At 41.5% G+C, this 21,470-nt stretch overlaps 1 protein-coding gene across 1 annotated transcript; it reads left to right on the forward strand.

The window, feature by feature from the left end:
* The first annotated feature begins 4,837 nt into the window (after positions 1-4,837).
* lipea (lipase, hormone-sensitive a) lies at positions 4,838-18,966 on the forward strand. Its single transcript, XM_030741707.1, has 11 exons — positions 4,838-4,925; positions 10,857-11,098; positions 11,970-12,254; positions 12,913-13,003; positions 13,108-13,253; positions 13,338-13,523; positions 14,161-14,310; positions 14,460-14,604; positions 14,933-15,160; positions 17,823-18,205; positions 18,640-18,966. The coding sequence occupies exons 1-11, from the start codon at positions 4,916-4,918 to the stop codon at positions 18,874-18,876; spliced, it is 2,103 nt and encodes a 700-aa protein (XP_030597567.1). The 5' UTR covers positions 4,838-4,915; the 3' UTR covers positions 18,877-18,966.
* Positions 18,967-21,470: the final 2,504 nt, after the last annotated feature.

Raw genomic sequence — 21,470 nt, forward strand, 5'->3', positions numbered from 1 at the left:
CTGGTTTTAGTCCAGCGGTTTTGGAGTCTTTGGGTTGAAGTAGAATATGATGTGTTTTCTGTTTGTTTTCACTGTAGTATGCATAATAAAAGATGAATCATACAGAAGAAATAACAATCCAAGAGACAAAACTATTTATTTATAGTCTAATTGTAACAGATTTTTAAATCTAGCAGTTCCTCTAAAAACTACTTTAAGCAGTAGGAGTTGTGGTCCTCTAAACTAAGTATAAATGCCAACTTTGACAAGCTGACCCTCTAAATTCATCACTGTAGATTACAACTTTGCTTATTTGTCTTAATTACTTCATATGTAAAATGCTCGTTATACCCTGAGTTCTGCGACAGACCTTCAGAGGGTGTACCCTGCCTCTCACCCTTACAAGTTTGATCCAGATCCTCTCTTATTGGTTGATTTGTCAGAGGCATGTCTATTGAGAGATGTCAAGTAACAGTGACTCTGCATTTTTTTCTTCAAACACTGCCCATAAGTAATTTGGTTTTATGAAATACTTCTGTCAAAATGAGGGGATCAGAATTAGAATTGCTCTGATTGTTAAATGTTTTAAAAAGAAAACATTGCTCAGTCTCAAACTTACAAGACATCAAAGAGAACAGCATTTTTCCCACCACTGAATGTATCTGTTTAGAAAGAGTTACTGCATGCTTTACTCTGATTCAGTCTGTTTATGGTGTCAAATTGCAGAGGACAGGATGATAAATAAGAGCACCTGCATGGACAGTAGAGGAAGAATGTGTCCTGTTTGATAGTTCAGGGAAGTAGCACAGAAATGTTGGATAAACACACTGAGGTGACCTTATTATGTCCCATAAACTGATACTTAATAAATAATGAAGAACAGGTGACCGCTCCTATAAATACTATAAAAACTGTGTAGAAACTATAAAAATAGTTTCTACACAGTTTTATCAACACTGTTAAGCCACATTATGAAGATCTCAAGAGCTTGGGGAAAAAAAGGCAACAGGACTTATTTAATTTCTGAAGATGTTTCACCTCTTATCCAAGAGGTTTCTTCAATTCTAAAACCAAAAGGTGGAGTGTTCAGTTCAGTTCAACTCAATTCAATTTTATTTATGTAGCGCCAAATCCCAACAAACAGTCACCTCAAGGTGCTTTATATTGTAAGGTAAAGACCCTACAATAATACAGAGAAAACCCAACAGTCAAAACGACCCCTATGAGCAGCACTTGGTGACAGTGGGAAGGAAAAACTCCCTTTTAACAGGAAGAAACCTCCAGCAGAACCAGGCTCAGGGGGCAGTCATCTGCTGTGACTGAGGCTGAGGGGAGGGACAGGAAGTTCCAGGTATTTAAACCCTAGTGGTGGTTGTTGGCCTATTATTAATCATGTGTGTCATCACATGAGCCAAGGTGTGAAAAAAAGAGATGCGGGTCATTACAATCAGTGGTTTCAGGTGAAACCAACATAGTATTCCCCTCCACTCTATCACATGACCTATTGAGGTCACCTGAAGCACGGTTTGCGTGGGGGCTGAGGGTCCTGGGGAGGCTCTCAAGACTGCATGGCAGGTGACAATAGGTGTTGTCTTCTCGGTCCAAAATGTGAACATTGGCATCCTTGAAAGAGTGTCCTTCATCCTTTAGGTGCAGGTGTGCAGCTGAGTCCTGTCCTGTCGAGGTGGTTTGTTGCATTTGTGGAGTGGCTGCTTTCTCCAGTGTAGAGGTCCGAGCACTCCTCACTGCACTGCACAGCATAGCTTGTGTTTGGGAGTTTTGTCCTTGGGATGAACCAGTTTATGTCTTAGAGCGTGGCAGGGGCTGCAGTACACTGGGACGTCATTCTTGGAGAAAATTCTCCAGTTCACATTATGAACAGACAAGTGTCTGCAAGTATGAGCAACATAATGACTCTAAGTATAACAGCTCTATTTGTCTTATACCTATATTGTCTCCTTTATCTGTGAAAGATAACCTAAAATATTCTAATGTGATTAATTATAGTTCCAAATCATAAAATTCAACTATATTAAGTTGATCTAACCTTGCAATATGGCACAGTCTGGATCCTCAACTTTAAATGAACTAAATTAATTGCATTATTGGAAATTGTTTTCTTCTGCTTCTTCTTTGAACAGCATTGCAGCCATAACTGTCTTTTATTCTCTACAGCAGGGCTGTCAAACTCACTCACAGGACGGGCCAAAATTGAAGACATAGTCTGAGTCGAGAGCCGAATAGGATTAAATTATTTTTTTAATCAGCAATATGAATTTGAATGGCCAGAATACAACAACTTGTCCACTATTGACCCACAGGCCAATAGCTAAATGAAATTATCTCATAGCCTGATGGCCACTAGAGATTTCCATAATATTATCAGGTACACACAGAGTGAAGGATCAACTGTTGTACACAAGCAACTTTTCTCTGTCTTTTTGCTTCTGTTTGAATGATTTGTTTTGTTATGATTACTATAAATTCACTGAATCTTGGTTGTTTTTGGGGGGTTCCCGCTGAGGTTTTGCACAGGAGTCTTTGAAATCTTGTCTAATGTTTTATCTTTGTCCAGAATTGATTGCTGTTTGTTGTATTTTGTGTTTGCACAACAGTGACAACACAAAACATTTTCTATGTCACCAAGTTCATCCAGATGTCATCCAGATGTCCTGCAGCCTATTTCAAGTGCATACAGTCTAAACACAGGAGAGCATCCAAAACCACACTGCTGGAAAAGAGTCCAAGGAATTAGCTAAAAACAGAAGACACAATCTGCCAATCCCAGATGTTCAAAGAATTAGCAAGTTATGAATTAGGAATTAATAAATTAGTTGATCAGGCTCCAATGCTGCTGGTAGTTAAGCAAATGAATGGATAATTCTGAAAAGGGCTAATCTGAATCTTTTATTTTAGGCTCTTTGGCGCAGTATCCCATACAGGGATTATGTCTAATCCTGGACTAAAGTGGTGCAACAAATAATGATTAAAAAAAATTTTTTTAAATCCTCTGAAACTGGTCAGGCACAAGGACTGGACTGACAGTGAGTGAAAAAGCAGCCAATGTCCAAAGAAAAACTTTGAAAGACCTTCAGAAAGCTGAAGAACTACTGCTCAAGACCACTTTAAAAAACATCTGGCTCCCTGGAAGCAAAATAGAAAGAAATGACAGGTCAGTCAAGACCTTTGCACAGTATTGTAATTTGATGCAACAATCTTTGTACTATGAAGTAGGTTTCTGACTTTCTGACATCAGCAAAAGTCTGAAAACTTGTAAATAAGGTTTTGTATGCCAATTTTCTGTGTTGTATTTATTTATGATCAAACATTCAGGTTTTCTTCTGGACCCTTTCTGCCATGTTCTTGGTCCCACCCTTACCACCCATTTAAAAAAATCTGCATGTAAAAGATATGCAGGCATTATACAGCCCAGAGGCCAGACTGGCTGTAAACCAACTCCTGATGTCCTAAAATAAATAAACAACCACCAAAATTCATTAAAAGGCAGCATTATGATATTGAACTATTGAATGATAGAGATACTGCTATTTAATATGATTCCAGTAGCAAACTCTCAACATATATGTGCAAACAAACTTTTTCTATGATGAGCTACAACTCACCATGTTACAGCTCTTGGCTGATGGCTAAATATCTGTCCTTTTGTTAGAGCACTAGACTGAACAAGCTTCACCTGGGAGATATGAATGAAATCATGTGGGATCATGGTCGCCCTGGCGTAGGTGGTGGATGGAGGAGACCAGAAGGAGGGGTGGTTGAAGTCTTGTTCTGGGCACAGACTGGACAAGCAGCAATGTACTGCAGGATGTCCTCCACCAATGATAGCCATCTCCAAAGGAAGGAGAGGGTTCGGTTCTGACTTGTTTGTGTGTCCAGTGTACCTGAGACCTAACAGAAGTAGGCACATAGAGCTTGTTGGGTGGTCTGTCCTTGGGTAGGGTAGAGTAGAGACTCAATTTCTCAAGTTACTGTGTGGACAACACAGGAGGGATTTTGTTGGTTTCTGGTTCCTCGGGTGTTTCACAAGTGGAGAACTGCTGGATGAAGGCATCCGGGTTGATGTTCCAGGAACCTGGAACATCAGTTATGGTGAAATTCAATCATGTAAAGAAGAGAGCTCACCCGGCTTGTCGAGCATTTAACCATTTGGCAGACCACAGGTAGACCAGGTTCTTGTGGTCTAACCATTCCTCCAAAGCCATTTTCACCACTAGGAGTTCTTGGTGAGCAACATCATACTTCTGCTCTGCAGGAGAAAGGTGGGGAGATTAAAAAAAAAAAAGGTGGTGGTTCGAGCCCGTCCACCACCCTGAAAAAAGAAAAACATAATACTGTGTCCTTATAATATGAACTAAAATAAAACAACAAGCATGAGTTTTAAAATAGTTTTAGTCTTTGTCAGTGTGGTCTAATTTCACTTCATATGACACGAAACTTCTTAAATTTGCCCTGACAAATACCGCTATTAATAATAATATAATAAAAAAAAATTTTGCCATCCATAAGTCCAGATTTCAAGTGATTTTCTCAGAATTTCGGCTTAATATCTCAACATCTAAAGGTATTTTCTCAGATATTTGAGAAAAAATGTTTAACAGGATGGCAAAAAATAAAATAAAATATATTTTTTAATTCAACGGCGGAAATAAGCTTCAATTATAGAAACTAATTGAAATAAAAATAAAACCAGAAATAAAACATTAAAACTATAATATAGTTTTTTTAATGTTTTAGTTCATGTTTTATTTTTATTTCAATTATATATATAAAACATTTCTCGATGTTTTTATCCATCCTGTGGATTCATCACGTTACCGGGCGCCATGGCAGACGCGCGCACGCGCTCCGCTCACGTGACGTTACCCAGCGTTCAGCGGGCGCGCTCACAGATACAGTCAGAACATCAAGGAAGAAGATGCGGGAAGGTGAGTGAAGGCATTTAAACACACAACGAAGTCACATATCCGCCTCAGTACCATAACATCTGTCGTGCCAGGGTTATCTGTAGCGCTTTATCCAGCTGAGGAACGTTTGTGATGGTTAAAACCGATGTCCCTGTGTGTGAACGCTTCTGTTTGGCAGTAGGAGTAAGCGTGTGTAGTCCCGAAACTTCGCTAAATGGACGAAGTTGTCACCGGTAGCAAACGGTTGGTGGTCGTTAGCTTCGACAATGGGAGCGGCGGTTTTTTTTTTTTTAGCGTTTTGATGGTTAAAAAAAATACAAGACACCGTCTGGAGTTTTTAAAAAGCGGAATAATGCAGTATGAAAATGAGAAGTTGATGTCCGTGAAGGAAATTGATAGCGAACAGAGGAGCCGCTCACGCTGACAGGTGGTTGCTGCTGTTAGCTGTTTGGGTTGGAAGCGGCTGCGATGTGACAAGCTGGGCTTTTTATTTTGTTCAGTAGAGTTTTAGCAGGGAAACAACAAGCTGAAAGTACAAGAGAGGCTCGCATCTAACTGAAAGGCGTGTCCCTTTAAATAGATGTTATCAAGCTGCTGTAAACGCCTCATTTAATTTATCTTTGGTTATGTAATCTCCAAACTGAATGGCAATGTAATGCTATCAGAAAATCACACCACGGGAGGTGGATCTGTGAGTCACATTTCACATCTGGGCAGCGGCAGACTGAAAGACTCATTCAAGGCGGTGCTTCAGTTTATCTGGTGATATTTGTTTACATTTTAAACTCCAGTTAAAGTCACCAAAACGGGCTGAAAAAGTAGAATCACACATTTAGTTGTGAACACCATTAATTTTACTTTTAGGTAATATAAATCAACAGCACGAATTAAAATATTTAAATAAAGGAATAAAGTAGTTGCCCAAAAGAGCTGCCCTACATGGTGACCCACAACACGACCCTGTGCTGACAACTACAAAAGGTGTTTTTGGTTACTTTGATAGAGGAAATATAACTAAATATATCCATACAGGCCACTCATAGTCTCTGTTTTCCCTCTTCATTGAGTGAATGACATTAAAACAGGCCAGACTGTAACAAAGGTCAGGGCTGGTATTACTGATTGTATCTATTAATAGACTAGAATAGAATGCCTTTATTTGTCATTATACAGAATGTACAATGAGATTGGAAGGCCACTCCTCTTTCAGTGCCACTCTGTAAAAGTTCAGACATAAATATATAAAATAAAATAGAATGTATAAAAAATAAAATAAATAGATAATATATATAAACATGATGTACAGTGGGTGAATATTGCACTTTGGTGAATGAATATTGCACAGTATAGGAGTGATAAATATTGTTGATAAGTTAAGGCTCATCACATTTTCATCATGTCTGCCAGTTTCAAATCAAATTTATTGACAGATTGAGATTGGGGGAGTGGCTGCAGTGAGGCGGATGCTGTACCTGTCGGTTGCAGAGGGGCTCAGAGTAGAGCTGCTACTCCTTCACATTGAAAGAAGCCAGTTGAGGTGGTGTCAGGCACCTGACTAGGATGTCTCCTGAGTGCCTCTTGGGTGAAGCATTCTGGGCAGGGGGTCCCGGGGTAGATCTAGGACACGCTGGAGAGATCATATCTCTTGGCTGGCCTGGTAACGCCTCGGTGTTCCCCCCTGGATAAGCTGGAGAGAGGGATGTCCAGGTTTCTGTGCTTAGGCTGCAGCCCCCCGCAACCCACCCCTGGATAAGTGGAAGAAAATGATTGATGGTTAATGGTAGGATACATGTAAGCATGTAAGCTAAACAAATGTAACAGCATAACTGGCTGATCTGTAAAAGATGAATCACAATTGTCTATTTTATACAACAATATGCCACGATGTTCTAGTCTATTGAGTAGGTACATACCTGTGTTAAGCAAAAGTAAACAAGATGCATGTAGGTAAAGGAGAGTCTCCATTGAGTTTGGCAAAGTATTTAATCTTGTCAAACCTGATTACTTGCTGGCAGGCCTAGACTAATGTGCAACATCTGGAAAGAGCTCGTGGGATTTGTAAACAGTTATCACCAAGTAACATGATCCAGTTAAACTGGAACACTGGTTCCAGGAGCAGGGGTTAAAGTGGGCAGGTCGGGGAATCCAAAGATCTGGTGTAACAGTGCAGCTTTGGGAGGAGAATGACCATACTTTCAGACCACATAATAATGTGTATTGTGAGCTCCTGTGAGATTGTATATTGTATTGTGAGATCAGCTGATCTGCACTGCTGCTGCTGCGCTGAGCCAAATGAATTCATCCAGATATTACCTGAGTAGATGTTTCACGAGTTATCGTGCCTGATTTTCAACCCCTAGCTTAGCCTTGGCTAATTGAAAACTAAATAACATCATCAGCCTAAATTTAAATAAACATGCTTTACCTTTGAAAACAATCCTATTTTCCTCACCTGTCCTCTCTGTCTTACAACTTTCTCCATCTCAGATGACAAATTAATTAAATACAGCCTCTGTACTCTTAGCTAGCATAGGGATTGTGAGCTTTACAGTTTGTGTTAGCTGATATTTATCGAGCTGTTTGAAAAGTTGTGTTTGAACTTATCTGCTGCTTAAAAAATATAACCCTGTTTATGCTCGCTTTTCTTACATATATAAGGGAACAGAGCTGAAGAGGCATTAAGTAGGCTAACACGAAAGCAATGAAATTTCTGTGAATGACAGGGAGGAGAAAGGAATAAAGGATGTGCATTCAGACTATAACATGAAAAATGAGCTTGATTCACATTATTATGTATTAAACTGCCATGACATTTAATTAGTCATTCATTGAAGGCCCTGGATCCCAAATAATATAAAGAGCTGCATTAGAAAAACAAAATAATAGAGAATAAATCCATCAGACCTCTGAAAAGCTCCAAGGGGAAAAATGCAAAGATTAGAAATGGAGGTGATCTATTTATTTTTTCCTTGTAGCATTTGCCTCACACTTAAACAGCTCTTCACAGCATAACCGCACGGAATAATTTTCCGGTGTGGTTCCCAGGAACTGAGGTTTATCTGTGCCCGGCGTCCTAGTTACCACTGATGTTTCTGGGAATTATTGGAGTTCATTGATTCTTTGAAACTGGATTTGGACCTTCATGTAGGGAACAATCTCAGAAAAGAGAAGGGAACATGCTTTTCGCTGCTTTCTGTGTGAGCTTCTTTCTAATCCCTGTTTACTCGGTGTTTGCAAGCAGTTGTGCATCATACTCAGAGTTCTGGTCAGCGGTTGATCGCCCGGGTCTGCACCGGGCTGAGAATTTCACCGGTTCATTATCAGAACTGTTCACTATTAGCAAGCGGTCATCCGATTCCCGGGGAACCCCCAACCCCCTGGGTATCAGATTTTTTGTCTGGCTAGATCCCTGATACTGGAGCCCTTACAGCATTAAAATGCTGTTAGAAGCCTAAAAGTCATCTCTCTCTAAGGCTCTTACTACTGACCAGAAATAGAAAAACACAATCAACCATGTGTCAAAACTGTGACAAAGCCTCCAGTGTTTATGAACATCTCCACATTTGGCACAGTGTCCTGATTTCACTCTCCGCTGCCAGCTCTGTGCGCTGACAGCTGCTGTTGACACATGAGAGATTTAACTTGTTTTTTTATTTCATTAAAGCCACAGAGCACAGACTGGGCCATTGTCTGCATGAACATTAATAAGATGGCTTTTAATGTAGCATCATTAAAAGCCATATATAAATCCTTTTATGAATTATATATATCATAATATCTACATCCAGAACTGCCTGCATAGAAGTGATCGGGTATTGATTAAGTCCTCTCCTGCAGTATGTGTGATATTTAGGGAAGCACCAATCAGATACCAGTGTTCAATTAAATAAGCTGTGTTCCTCACTCTTTATTTGTAAAGAAACGTCCAGTTTGACTTAAACATCACACACAGAGAACAAATGAATATTTTAGGGTATTGTTTGTGTTAGTAAAGCCTGTCTGAAAAATGCAATCAGTGTGTCTGTTTTAGTGTTTTTAACTGGCCTGGTTTCTCACTGGTATTTCAGCATTTAGCTGTATCTCTTTTTTATTGTTTCTCCCTCACCTCCACCTTTCCATAATAAAGAGTGCCTATTCATTATGGATGGCCTCGTCAAATGTTATATGTAGAGAATCAGGTCGACAGTTTCTGCCTCTGTTGAGAGACAGGTGCAGGCTACGTGCATGGATATTTATTCTTTGGTGTGTGTTATGGACTCTGTGATAAGAGTAGGCACAGAGGAGCGTTACAGAGTCTCGCCTGATGTGTGAACTCATTCCTGCTTTTATAATATTGCTGCTCAAACTCACAGCAGGCCAGTAGGACCAGTAGGCCACCAGGAAAGGTCCCAGCTCTCCCAGTGACCAGTAGGGGTGCATGTTCCCAATTATATCACGATATTTCAATGATATTTCTGATGATTGAAATATCGTGATATTTCAATCATATAAAATATTTCTTTTCTATATGATATTTCTGATGATATAAAAAAGAAATACTAAACATTTAATCAGCATCTGCAGGCAGCAGCATTTATGAGTGCAAGTAAATGAAGGGCATTTTCTGTCCTTTTCCAGTGAGCTACTGTCATTGATGAAGTGTGAATCTGCCGACAGCAGCAGCAGCGTTATAATAAAAGTGCTTTGAGTGCTCAGCTAGAGTAGAAAAGCGCTATATAAGAACTAGTCCATTACAATAGTAGTGTCACAGCATCAGTCAAATGAAAGCACCACAGTAGCTTAAATGTTTTCTTTGAAAATTTTAAGTAAAACATGCTCAACAAATGTATTAGATCACCACCCAGGTTACTCCCACAGCTGCCCTAAATTAACAGTATTGGTTATTTACCAAAATCATTTTTATGTTTCCGTAATGGTTAATCCACCACTGTGTGCAAGCTCTTTAATTGAAATGATAGTTTTAATGCTAAAATATAATAAAATATCCTCGTAACTCTTCGGGAGCCTGCACAATATTGTCATATAAAACTGAAAAATATTTTCTACCCGGGCAGTTTGTATCTTGGGTTTTTTGGGGTTTTTTTTACAAGCTGCATAAAGCGCTCCCTCACCACCACATAACTGCATCAGTTGCACTTCCTGTCACATGGAGTGCAGCTCGTGAGTGCTCCAGTGATGCTTGAGCATTTGATTACATTTGGGTTGCAAATCACTGGCTGCTAGTATCTCCTCCTTCGTAGCCTGGTTGTAGTCCTCAGTGTGTTTCTGCCTCAAGTGGTGAAACGAGTCTGTTTCCACCTTTAGCAGGAAGCACTGCTTCACTGCAGGTTTTGAAGTAGCCCTCTAGGTCATCGGATGTTGTCACACCTGCAGTGTCTTGTTGTGCGCACTAGGGGAGGTAAATGCATGGTGTTGCTATAGCAATGATGTTGTGATATGACATTCTTATAGCATGTAAACATTTATACCAGTGTTGTTGTGGAGAAGTTGATATGACACAGCCCTAATGGCCAGTCCACCACTGGACGCATTCCTAGTTATGCTGTAATGTAGATCAAGGGTGCCTGATTTGTTTCAGTGAATTTGACAAGCACCGCCTTCGCCATTGCAGAATTCCCCCACAGATTTGTGTTTATTATTCTCTCACTGCTGCGTCTCTTCCTGTAATCTCTGAAAAAAGTTACAACAACAAATACTGATGGTGTCTTTATTGCGTGATATCATCACAGTCAGTCACTCTCATGAGGCTGGGTGGACTTTTACCCTTGAACAGATAATACAGTGTAATCACCAGCAATGAGATCATTGCAATCGATGGGTTTCCCCTTAGATAGCCTTTTATTCAGACATATGTGGTGCACATCAGAGGTCTACACAGAGTCAGTATAGAGGACTTTTAAAAGAGTTCACTCAGTGCTCTCTTCTTCCTCTCTTTCTCCTTTCCACCCTCAGAAATGGACTGCAAGGTTGTGTTTGCAGCCTTGGAGAAAGTATGCCAGGACAACATCTCTGTGTTGTGTGGGCCTTCTGATTTACCGTACAGCACTGCGGTCGAGCGTCTGGTCTCGTCTATGAAACAGATTCAGGAGCACGGCCGCGCCCTGGAGCCTGTGGTCACCAGCTTCACCGCCGTCTATCACCACTACGACTTTGATGCTCAAACACCCGGGAACGGCTACCGCACACTGGTCAAGGTATGATGCTGTTTTTGGACCTTATGTGACCCACAGTGTGATTTCTTTTTCAAGTCTTTGGTGTGTGTTAACTGTAGTTTGTAGCTTATTATCAAAGGTGTGTTAAAGACAAAATGCAACATTTTAATAGTTACATTGTTGCAAATATTAGAAATGTGTGTTTCAGATGATACAGTATCATGAATATTATAATCGTGACTACGGTCCTCGTCCTGTTTTGTCCTTGATGATTTAATATTTTTGTATGTATGAACATACATATATTTAAACTTGACTTACCATTTTATTTAGGGTTGTCCAGTAGTCAGTTTTTTGTTTTAGTGAGCTTAGCTTAGCTTCCAACAACAAGCTATTTAGTTTTTTCTTTTTGTATATTTCTTTCTTACTTTCCATGAACTGACACCTTTCCTCAGGCAGCTCATCACACCTGTGTGATCAGAAACGTCACCAAATTCAGAAGCTATTTCCTCCAGAAAAGACCGAAACTGCCGCTGATTTAAACCTTTGCCTCTTATAAAGTTGACAGTCTGTGTTCCGGTGCTTATGACGTGTTTTGTCTTCAGGACCTTGCTGCAGTGTTTCCTGGTGTGTGATGCACTGATGCGCTGTCAGCTCACCTGCTCAGGTCCTCTGCCTCCCCCCTGTTTTCAATGTCCACTTTTCGTTTGGCCATTTTGGGGGTCAGGCCTGGTGGTGATCTTACTATGACTCATCATGCAGATGTGTTCAAGCTGGAAAAAACCTTAACAATTAAATACCGCAAAACTGAAAATTCCTAAAACACTGGCACATTTCATCACATCTCTGTTATTGTCGTCCTACCTCTTATGCAACATTCCTGTTGTTTCTTTCTTCCTGTCTTTTCTTTCAGGTCTTGGAGGCGTGCCTTTTGCACGTCATTCACAAGGCCCGTTACATTGCCTCCAATTACAGCAGTCCCTTCTTCAGGGTTGACCACAACGCCTCTGAGATGGAGGCGTACTGCAGCGCCCTGTGCCAGCTGCGCGCTCTTCTCCATCTTGCCCAGCAGCTGATCAACGACAATGACTGCGGCCAGCTGTACTCCCTGCAGGACGAGGACCTGAGCCGCAGCTTTGTGCAGGAGTACTGCTCCATGCACAAGGCGTGTTTCTACGGCCGCTGTCTGGGCTTTCAGGTCAGACAACAGTGGGGACATATTTTTAAACCACTTTATTTTCATGATTTTTAGCACCAATCAGAATGAATGTTTAATTAGTTAAGTTCTGCCGCCTGCAGTCCTACAGTACTGTTTATGGTGCCAGCCTAAAAGGTTTTAACTGGCAGCATAAAATACATTTACATTTATCAAATAACAGCAAAGACTTCATAGACTATCATCACGTTCTGTAATACAAACTCATTGTCTTTACTGCATGCAGATTAACTGGTAAATGGACTGGTTCTTATATAGCACTTTTCTACTCTACATGAGCGCTCAAAGCTTTATATAATCTGTCTCATTCACGCACACATTCATACAAGCACCTTCTGCATCTTAAGTGCTTTCTGTCTAACATTCACACACATTCACACTCCGATGAACACATCGGGAGCAACTGAGGGTTCAGTATCTGGCTCAAGGATACTTTGGCTTGCAGACTGGAGCAGCCAGGGATCCAATTAGTTGATGACCTGCTCTACCTTCTGAGCCAGCCCCCCCCCCAATGATTAAGCAAGTTTATTTCCGATGTCACCCACCAAAGGCTCATTCTGAGCCAGGAAACTCTCTGGTGTTACTGAATGTTTGAATGTTGAATGCAGTTATTAAATGCCCATCTTATTTTGTTTCACAGTATTCTCCTTCCATTCGCCCGTTCCTGCAGACCGTTGTCATAAGTATGGTTTCATACGGAGAAACGTTTGGTAAACAGCAGTCTGGCTTAGGTGAGTCTTATTTTTTTTGTTTATGGTATTATTGGAAGTTAAATTTCCGTCCTCTGAATTGGGCATGTTAACAGTTTGTAAAATAAGTGTTTGTCTACCTCCAGGTACTGCAGCCTTGTCTCTCCTCACATCAGGGAAGTACGTTATGGATCCAGAGCTCCGGGGCGCTGAGTTTGAACGCATTACCCAGAATCTGGACTTGCAGTTCTGGAAGTCCTTCTGGAACCTCACAGAGTCCGGCCTTATCACAGTAGGCAGGGTCACATACTCTTCCTTTCACTTAGTTTTTACCTGAAGTCATCTTGAACTCTCCTGTGTGTCTTCCTCCATTCAGGGCTTCAGCAGAATAGCCTCAAAACAAGTGCAGGTGAACTTCACCATGACTGTGCCTCCAGTCACTCTACGCCTTCCTCTGGCCTCCGACCCCCGGCTGACCGTCACCGTGTCACCTCCAATTGCCCACTGGGGCCCCGGGCCAGTCCACATGCGTCTGATCTCCCATGAGCTTCGAGAAGGACAGGTGAAGGTCTACAACTCTCAGAGTGTAAAAGCAGAAAAAAGAGTCAGTAAGAAGAAAAAACAAGGAAACTTTATGTGGCAGAAATATGTAAAAGACTACATCCATCCATTGACAGGATCGAGCAGCTGGTCTAAAATAGATCAAAAACAATATACAAATCTGTTTACAGGACAAGCCCAGTGAATGCATTCTGTGTTTTTGAGGTTGGGTATAATTACTAGATGATGATTTGAGTAATCAGTGGCATTTGCTATATGGAGGGAAGACAAAAAATGAGCACAAGGGGGCGCCTGGGTGGCTTAGTGGTGAAGCCGGCGACCACATACATATGCCGTGTTGCGGTGCGGGCGGCGCGGGTTCGAGTCCCGGCCTGTCGCCAGTTTGCCTGTGTGTCTTCTCCTGTATCATTTCCCCATTTCCTGTCTCTCTCCACTGCCCATAAAAGCCGCCAAAAATGCAAAAAAAAAAAATGAGCACAGGGGGAAAATTCAAGGTGTTCATTACAGAGTTGCTAAAAATCTGATTGTTTACAGGCTAAAAGGTGATTTCTATTAAAAGATTGTTTGTAGTTTATGATATGCATTATTGCTATTTTCCTTTATTTTATGTCCTCTTTCGTTATCCCCTCACTTTACAGGACAGTGAAGAGCTTCTCGCTTTTTCCCGGACTAAACCTCCCCCCATCTCCACCCATCTCCCCTGGGTACAGAAGCAGCCTTGCTCCCCCTGGCTTCTCATCCACTTCCACGGAGGGGGCTTTGTGGCCCAGACATCCAAATCCCATGAGGTAGACGACAGAAGGCTGATGTTAACTGTTCCTTAACCTGTCGTAGCTGTTGAGATCATATGATAATATCAGTTGGCACTAGATCTTGCAGTCCTGCAAAAATGAACTCCTTAAACACCTTTTAACCCCCCTCCCCCCTCATGATTCAGAATTATCTTCGGAGCTGGTCGAAGGAGCTGAATGTCCCGGTCCTCTCCGTCGACTACTCTCTGTCACCTGAAGCACCCTTTCCCAGAGCTCTGGAGGAGTGTTTCTATGCCTACTGCTGGGCGCTGAATAACTGTCATCTGCTGGGTTAGTGTGTGTTAGTGTTGCTAGAACTCAAACTCACTTTAGTTCATTATCCACATGTAGCCTAATGTGATCTCAAGTGGGCTGGACCAGTAAAACCTTATATTTCCAAATTTTCCCTCAAAATCTTTTAAGTTTAAGCCCAATAAAATATGCTCTCTATTTTTACCTTAGGTATTGTCTCTTGTTTAATTAATTTTCTTATATAATGAGAGATTCGTTTAAAAAAAAATGATAAACAACCTGAAATGTCTTAAGAAAAACAAGCACACTTTCAGCAGTACACCTTATCACATGTAGATGAGAAGTTACAGATGATTTTTGTTCTCAGGCTCCACTGCAGAGCGCGTTTGTCTGGCAGGGGACAGCGCTGGGGGGAACCTCTGCATCACTGTGTCCATGAAGGCCATGTCCACTGGCATCCGAGTCCCTGACGGCATTATGGCCGCCTACCCCGCCACCTTGCTCACCACTGACGCCTCGCCCTCCCGCCTGCTCACTCTCATCGACCCGCTGTTGCCTTTAGGTGTTCTCACCAAGTGCATTAATGCTTACGCAGGTATGTGTGCGTGCAGGGTGTTTGTGTCTGCACAGTGTTTAGGTGTGTGCTGTTTCTCACCTCATTTAACACTAGGGTACATCCTGGCACCCTCGACAAAAACAGATTATCAGGAGGATTTATGTATAAACTGTAAAATGTGGGAGGAAAAAAATTAAGTAACTAGCTGATTGTTTGCCCTGTCGAGCTTCTGATTGAGTCTGCACTAAAAACAAAGTGTCTGCTCATGACCCATCACCGCCTAGACATCTTACTGGTTCAACTGGTCAGCCATATATTAAAAACTGCCACTGGAACGTTTCATTTGTGTGGCCTGCCGTTCACTAACATTTTGTAACCAAATTAGGTGCCAATCAAATTCAATTAGCTTTATTTGAAAAAAGACGTGTTTATCGCCTTCATTGTAATAATCTCATAAGGATTTCTTGCTTTGTCTGACTGGGTATGTTTTATATGCCGAAACAACATAAAGATCAGCTCATCTATGGTTCAGTTTTTGTTGTTATGCCACAGCCAGCTTTGATGCGGCAGATAATGACGTCATTTCAGCCATCTCTCCATCTCTCCATCTGGGAACCCCCCCCCAGGGAGCAAAAAGTGTCCTTTAGGCTGTAGTATGTGTGTAATTCCCACTGAGCTGAAGATCCATAAAGGTTAATGACAGAATCAGCTCATTTTATGTACAATAACTTTGGTACATTTATTGAAGCCATGCAAAATTTTTCCTTTACAGTGTGAATATTTATTAAATTACAGCCGCTCCATGGGCCTCAGGTTGCATCGAAATGTTGAAGTATTGAATCTGTTATTTTTTTCCTGCATTTTTGAGCCTTTCTAACTTCAGAAGGTGCCTGCATGAAAAACCCCTTTAAGCTCTGTTAAAAACTGGAACTTGATCAATTTTACAACTAATCCAAGTGTCGCAAGCTAAACCCAAAATCTTGTTTCTGTTCAGCACAATTTTTAGAAAAAGCCGAGCTACCTTTGTAGCTGCGGTGTTGGCGGCGGCAGCTGTTCCACAGAAACTTTAACGTTGTCTGTAACTCGAGAACGATGTGACCAACGATGTTTACTGTAACATCACTTTCACCCCCACCCCACCTTCCCCATGTTATGGATCCAGAACAGCCAACGCCCACTCAGCAGTACTCTTGTTTTCTATAAGCAACTTTAAGCATCAGTATCAGTCATAGTTTCACTTGCAAACCTGCAGCAGGCTGATGTCTGTGACATTTAGTAACAAAAACAAGCGTTGCTATTCTGGATGTTTGACCTGTTTTCTGATCATTTTCTGGAGAAAACTTAAAAAAGTGCATTTTGGCTAAATTTTCAAGCTTCAGCTGACGTAGAGAGAGCTGTTTTCACACAGAGGAGATTATTAAAAACATCGAGCGGGTTACAGCTCAGCTGCCTCGATGCATGTCAGAGCTGCAGGTGTGTGCGTGGTGGTTGTGGTTCACACAAACTCACACACAAAGCAAAGCAGCCACGGCAGACGTGACGCAGCCTGCTCGTCATTTACGAGCGGCACCTTCCTTAAGGGCTGTGCAGAGCTTTGGGCGTGTTTGTCAGTGCTTTGGAATGTAACTGCCGTAAAACTGTCCTAAAATAACGTCTTATTTTTATGATTCACTGCTTTGTTTTTACTAACACCGCTCCCTCTCTCCTTTCACATGCTAGCTCACTCAGCTGCTGCCTGTCACTTTCTCCTTCTCTGACTTTATCATTGGCCTGATAAGCCAGAAAAAGCCTGCACAGCCTCACTAATCAATTTATGACTCATATTTTTCTTCTTTTCCATTTGTTCTGTCAGGTTGCTGCATTTGTTTAACAATGGTGTTTGTTTGTCTTTTGAGTTTAACCATCCAGCTCCACCCAGGAGTGTTTCAGGGTAAAAAAAAAAAGCCTAATGAGAGTCTACTGGTATGTAAATATAGTACATCTAGACATAGTTTAAGGTAAACATAAGAAGACTTCCTGGAATAAAGTCTAAAGTTGTAACACTGTTATCAATTACATTTGAGGATGAAGATCTTTGTCAGAGATCATTTAAAAGTAATTGTTGCCCTTTTCACTGGATTTGATCCCAGACGTTTCTGAAGTAGAAGCTGTTTTCTAGTCGTTCTTCTCAAATACAGTGGAGCACTCATCAAGTCTTAATGACTGCTCAAAACTACAAGTCACAGAATCACCGATTTCATGGGAGGAAGCTGGAATATCCGGTGAGAGGCCTCAGCCTTTGATCATACGTGACTGTAACCAATATCGACAAGTCGTTCTCACATACCCCCCCCCCCCCAAAAAAAAAAAAAAAAAAGTGTTGGAACTGTGAGGCCAGTCCCTTTATTTTTGCTGTAGACTAAAAACATCAAAAAATCATCAAAATCTCTGCTTTTATTTCCAGGTCTGGATCTGATTCTCAGTTCAGGAGATTTTCTCTGAATCCACCCATTTTTCTTGTGAGCAAAAGTATTGCAACAGATCAAATAGATATCAGTAAATAATAATTAATATTTAGTTTCAAATCCTTTTCTTGCAATAACTGCGTCGAGCCTGTGATCCAATGACATCACTAAACTTTCTTTTATGATGCTTGTGCCATACTTGTGTTTTCTGCATTGTTGTTGTTTCTTTTGCTCGTCTGACATTGTTATCCTCCCAGGTATAGACTATCAGACGGTGCAGCCTGCAATGGGAAGCAGCACTCTGAGCACTCTGGGCAGAGACACCGCCATGCTGCTCAGTGATCTCACCCAGGGAGCCTCCAACTGGATCCAGTCCTTTCTGGACCCGAGGCGTACTTCAGGCGGCACGCTCTCCCGGTCGTCTTCGCAGAGAAGGAGTGAAACCAGTAAGACGTCCACCCAGGCCTCCATATCAAACTGTGGAGCTCAGATTTATTACCCACAAGGCTTTGAGCCTCTGCGCTCTGAGTCCCTCGCTACGGTTAACCCAACATCCTGTCCGGTCATAAGGAATCCGTTTGTGTCACCCCTGCTGGCTCCTGACAGCATGCTGAGAGGCCTGCCGCCTGTACACATAGTGGTAAGAAAGGAGTTATGAAGAGTTCATATTTAATAGAAATGCTGCGGTTTATTTCACAACCTCAGGACAGTTTAACCAGCGCACCTTTTGATTAAAATCTTGCTGAAATTCAGATTTGTAGCCTGATAAATATATGAGGTTGGCTACAGTTCTGTGCATTTGTAACAATAGACACATCATAATCATAATGAGTTTGGCCCAGAGCTTCCAGCACAGGCTTTACTTGGTGAGATCAGGTATATTACAGTATAATTTTCAACTTATTTTAGCTTTTTTTTGTTGTGTTGAGCCACGCGGTGGCTGAACACAGCAGTAAGATGGGTTACGTGCTAACATTTAGCTTACTTGATTTCTCCTCGTATACAAATGGAGTATGAGGTGAATGGAGTCTGTTACTCACAGCAGAGATTGAGTTGACTGTTTTGTCCACGCAGGCTTCCGCTCTCGACGCCCTGCTCGACGACTCCGTGATGTTTGCCAAGAAGCTGCGAGCCATGGGCCAGCCTGTGAGCCTGACCGTAGCGGAGGACCTCCCACATGGCTTCCTCAGCCTATCCCAGCTTTCCAAGGAGACAGAGGTGGCTGCGGGAGTCTGCATAGCACGAATAAGGGAGGTTTTTCAGCAAGAAAACCCACCGCACGCTCTTCGCGAACAGGTGGAAGAGACTTAAACCTGTATTAGAGTGCCAACCCATCGGGATGATCGATCAGTCATTCTCGGGACTTCTGAGTTTATAAAAAAAAAGATCTGACATAAGAGTGAAAAGGGAAAAGAGACAAATGAGGGATATTGAGCACACAGAGGAGGAAGCTCAGGCGTTCTGCACTTTAACCCTTTAACAGCGTTTTCTACAGGCACCGACCACTAAAAACCTCTTCTTTTTACAACCAGCTTTAATAGGATTCTAATGATGACAAAGACATACGTTATTAAATATTTTTCTACCAGGAATTACATGTTTACAACGCAGATATGTTGCACATTCAGTGTTACAAACTGACAGAAACTTAACTCAGAAAATAACCAGCTCACGTAATAATTTATCACCTGATGGAAGAGCTCTCAGGTCGGGAAGCTGCTGTGCCTAAATTTCAAAGCTGTGCTGAACATGTGAAGTCTAAATTATAACTGCTTTATTTCACAATGCCTGCATCATCAGTCTGACCAGGATTAAAGGTTTACTTGTATAGGAAACACCTGCACTGTATCATTATTATTATTATTATTTGGATTAAGTGTATAATCTGTTATTTTTTACAGTTTGTCACATTTACTCCTTCCCCTTCACCTTGTGTTTAGCAGCAGTGTCTGATCCAGGTGTGAAAGTAACTTTCTAAAGTGTAAATTAACTATTTTTGTCACGTTGTTGTTTTTCAGACCTGTATTAAATAAAACTCCACAGGCTGTCTGTGTTTATCTGAAGCTTTTGCACTTCTTTTTTTTTTTGTTTTTTTGATAAGGTGCACAGTCATGACTCAGATTGCCGAATCTGAGCATTACCTGTCCTCTGCAGCCACCTGTTGAACCTCCTGCCCTGTTTTAAAGTGAAGTTTCTGCACATAAATTTGAATTCTATGAGTTAATAAGCTGTTTCATAAAGTGTGATGATTACTTTTTACATGCAGTGTGTAAAAACTGGAAAAAAGAAAAAAAAAAAGCAGTTTCCACTTAACTTGTTTGGCAGGTTGTTCCTGATAATGGTGCAGCTCATCGGAAGAAGCTGTGAATTTAAGGTTGTGTAGCACAGCTTCACATTCCCCACCTTCACGTTAACGCTTTGTTGTGGAGCTCGTCTCTGATGTGATTTTCCCATAGTTTTAAGAATTTTAATTATTATGCTTGTGACAGTAAACGGTGAGTGAAATTAATACACTGATGGCTTCAAAACTTTCCTAATTTTCCAGGTGTAATTGCACAATCACAGCCTTAAAAAGGGTTTCTCTGTTTGCCAGTGATTTGCTTCTTTCTTCAGTTTGTGTCCTCCTCTCTCTCACTGTCAGCTGAACAGCTGCTCTCAGCTTTAATGATGAGATTTTTGTCTACTGATAGTGCAGACTTCAATCCATCTCCTGGCTGATGTTGCTCAACAGCAGCTGGCAATACTCTGGAGGAGAGCCTGATCAATGTTTGCGCTATAAATAAGTCATTACTGATTTAAACCCAACCAGCCAACTCTCTTAGCAGAGCGAACTGCTTCTAGGTGTTCCTTATTGTCATTCAGAGGTGAGGGTATACGAGGTGTGTTTGGGTTACATCAAGTACGAGGATGGCCGTGAGCAGCTGATCACTCCCTGTAACTGTCTCACTGTAGGAGGAAGACAGTGGAAGTCTTCCTCCCCCAGTGAGACAGTTACACCATCAGCAGCTACGTCATGCTGACCAAAATGCTGAGCCACAAAGTTCAAGAAGAATCTCCCGCCTGTCGCTCTGCTGAGCAGATGTGCTGCAGTAGGAAACCAGTGTCACCAGGAGTCCCAGTAAGCCTGAGGAAGAGGAGGCAGCAGTCACTCAGTGATCTGAATACTCGCAGGTGTCAGCGTCGTGGATTAAACCTGTCTCTCTATGCTACTAAACATTTCCAGTCTTTTATTGTACTTTTCTCTATTCGCAGTGTTGCTGCTTTACATAAGCTTGTGTGGCAGTTTTTACTGACAACAAAAGTGAAGCCAGACTTTATAAAGCTTAGCATCACCATCAGAATAACCTGTGAATTGGAGTTAATGTCTCATCATCATATTGCCCCTCCTTTGTGGAACTCGTGTTTTAGGGATTTCTGATATGATTTCTCATCATTTTAGCAAGAATCTGCTCATCTTTCTGCTGCTTCTCCCTCAGTATTGGCTGTCAGCAGTGTTAAATGAGATACTTTGATCTTAGATGCCTGCAGAAAGAATCAAAGTGTTTCTCTGTTACCTTTTAACGCTGTCCCAGCTGTGTAGGAGAAAGTTTAACAGCTTACTGAGATCCTGCTTTAAGATAACTTAAGAGTGTGTTTCAAGTCATTTAACTTCTGTTACTATTGGCGTGTGATTGTAACCTCGTTGTGCAAAGAGTGTGTGGGCGAAGATGGAAAACAACTAACTGTAAGCTGTGTTTCAGGTCATGAGGCAGGTGCCTACGTGACTTTGAGAAGAAAACTCTCCACAACAAATGAGACAAAGTTTGTATCCACTGTGAGTATGAAGGAGCTTCTATTTTTCTTTTCTGTATCAATACAGGTGCAAAGACTGTTCATGCTGTATTGATCCCTTTGCAAAGGTATCA

This window comes from Archocentrus centrarchus, chromosome 11 (assembly GCF_007364275.1).
Source record: "Archocentrus centrarchus isolate MPI-CPG fArcCen1 chromosome 11, fArcCen1, whole genome shotgun sequence".
Taxonomy (NCBI): domain Eukaryota; kingdom Metazoa; phylum Chordata; class Actinopteri; order Cichliformes; family Cichlidae; genus Archocentrus; species Archocentrus centrarchus.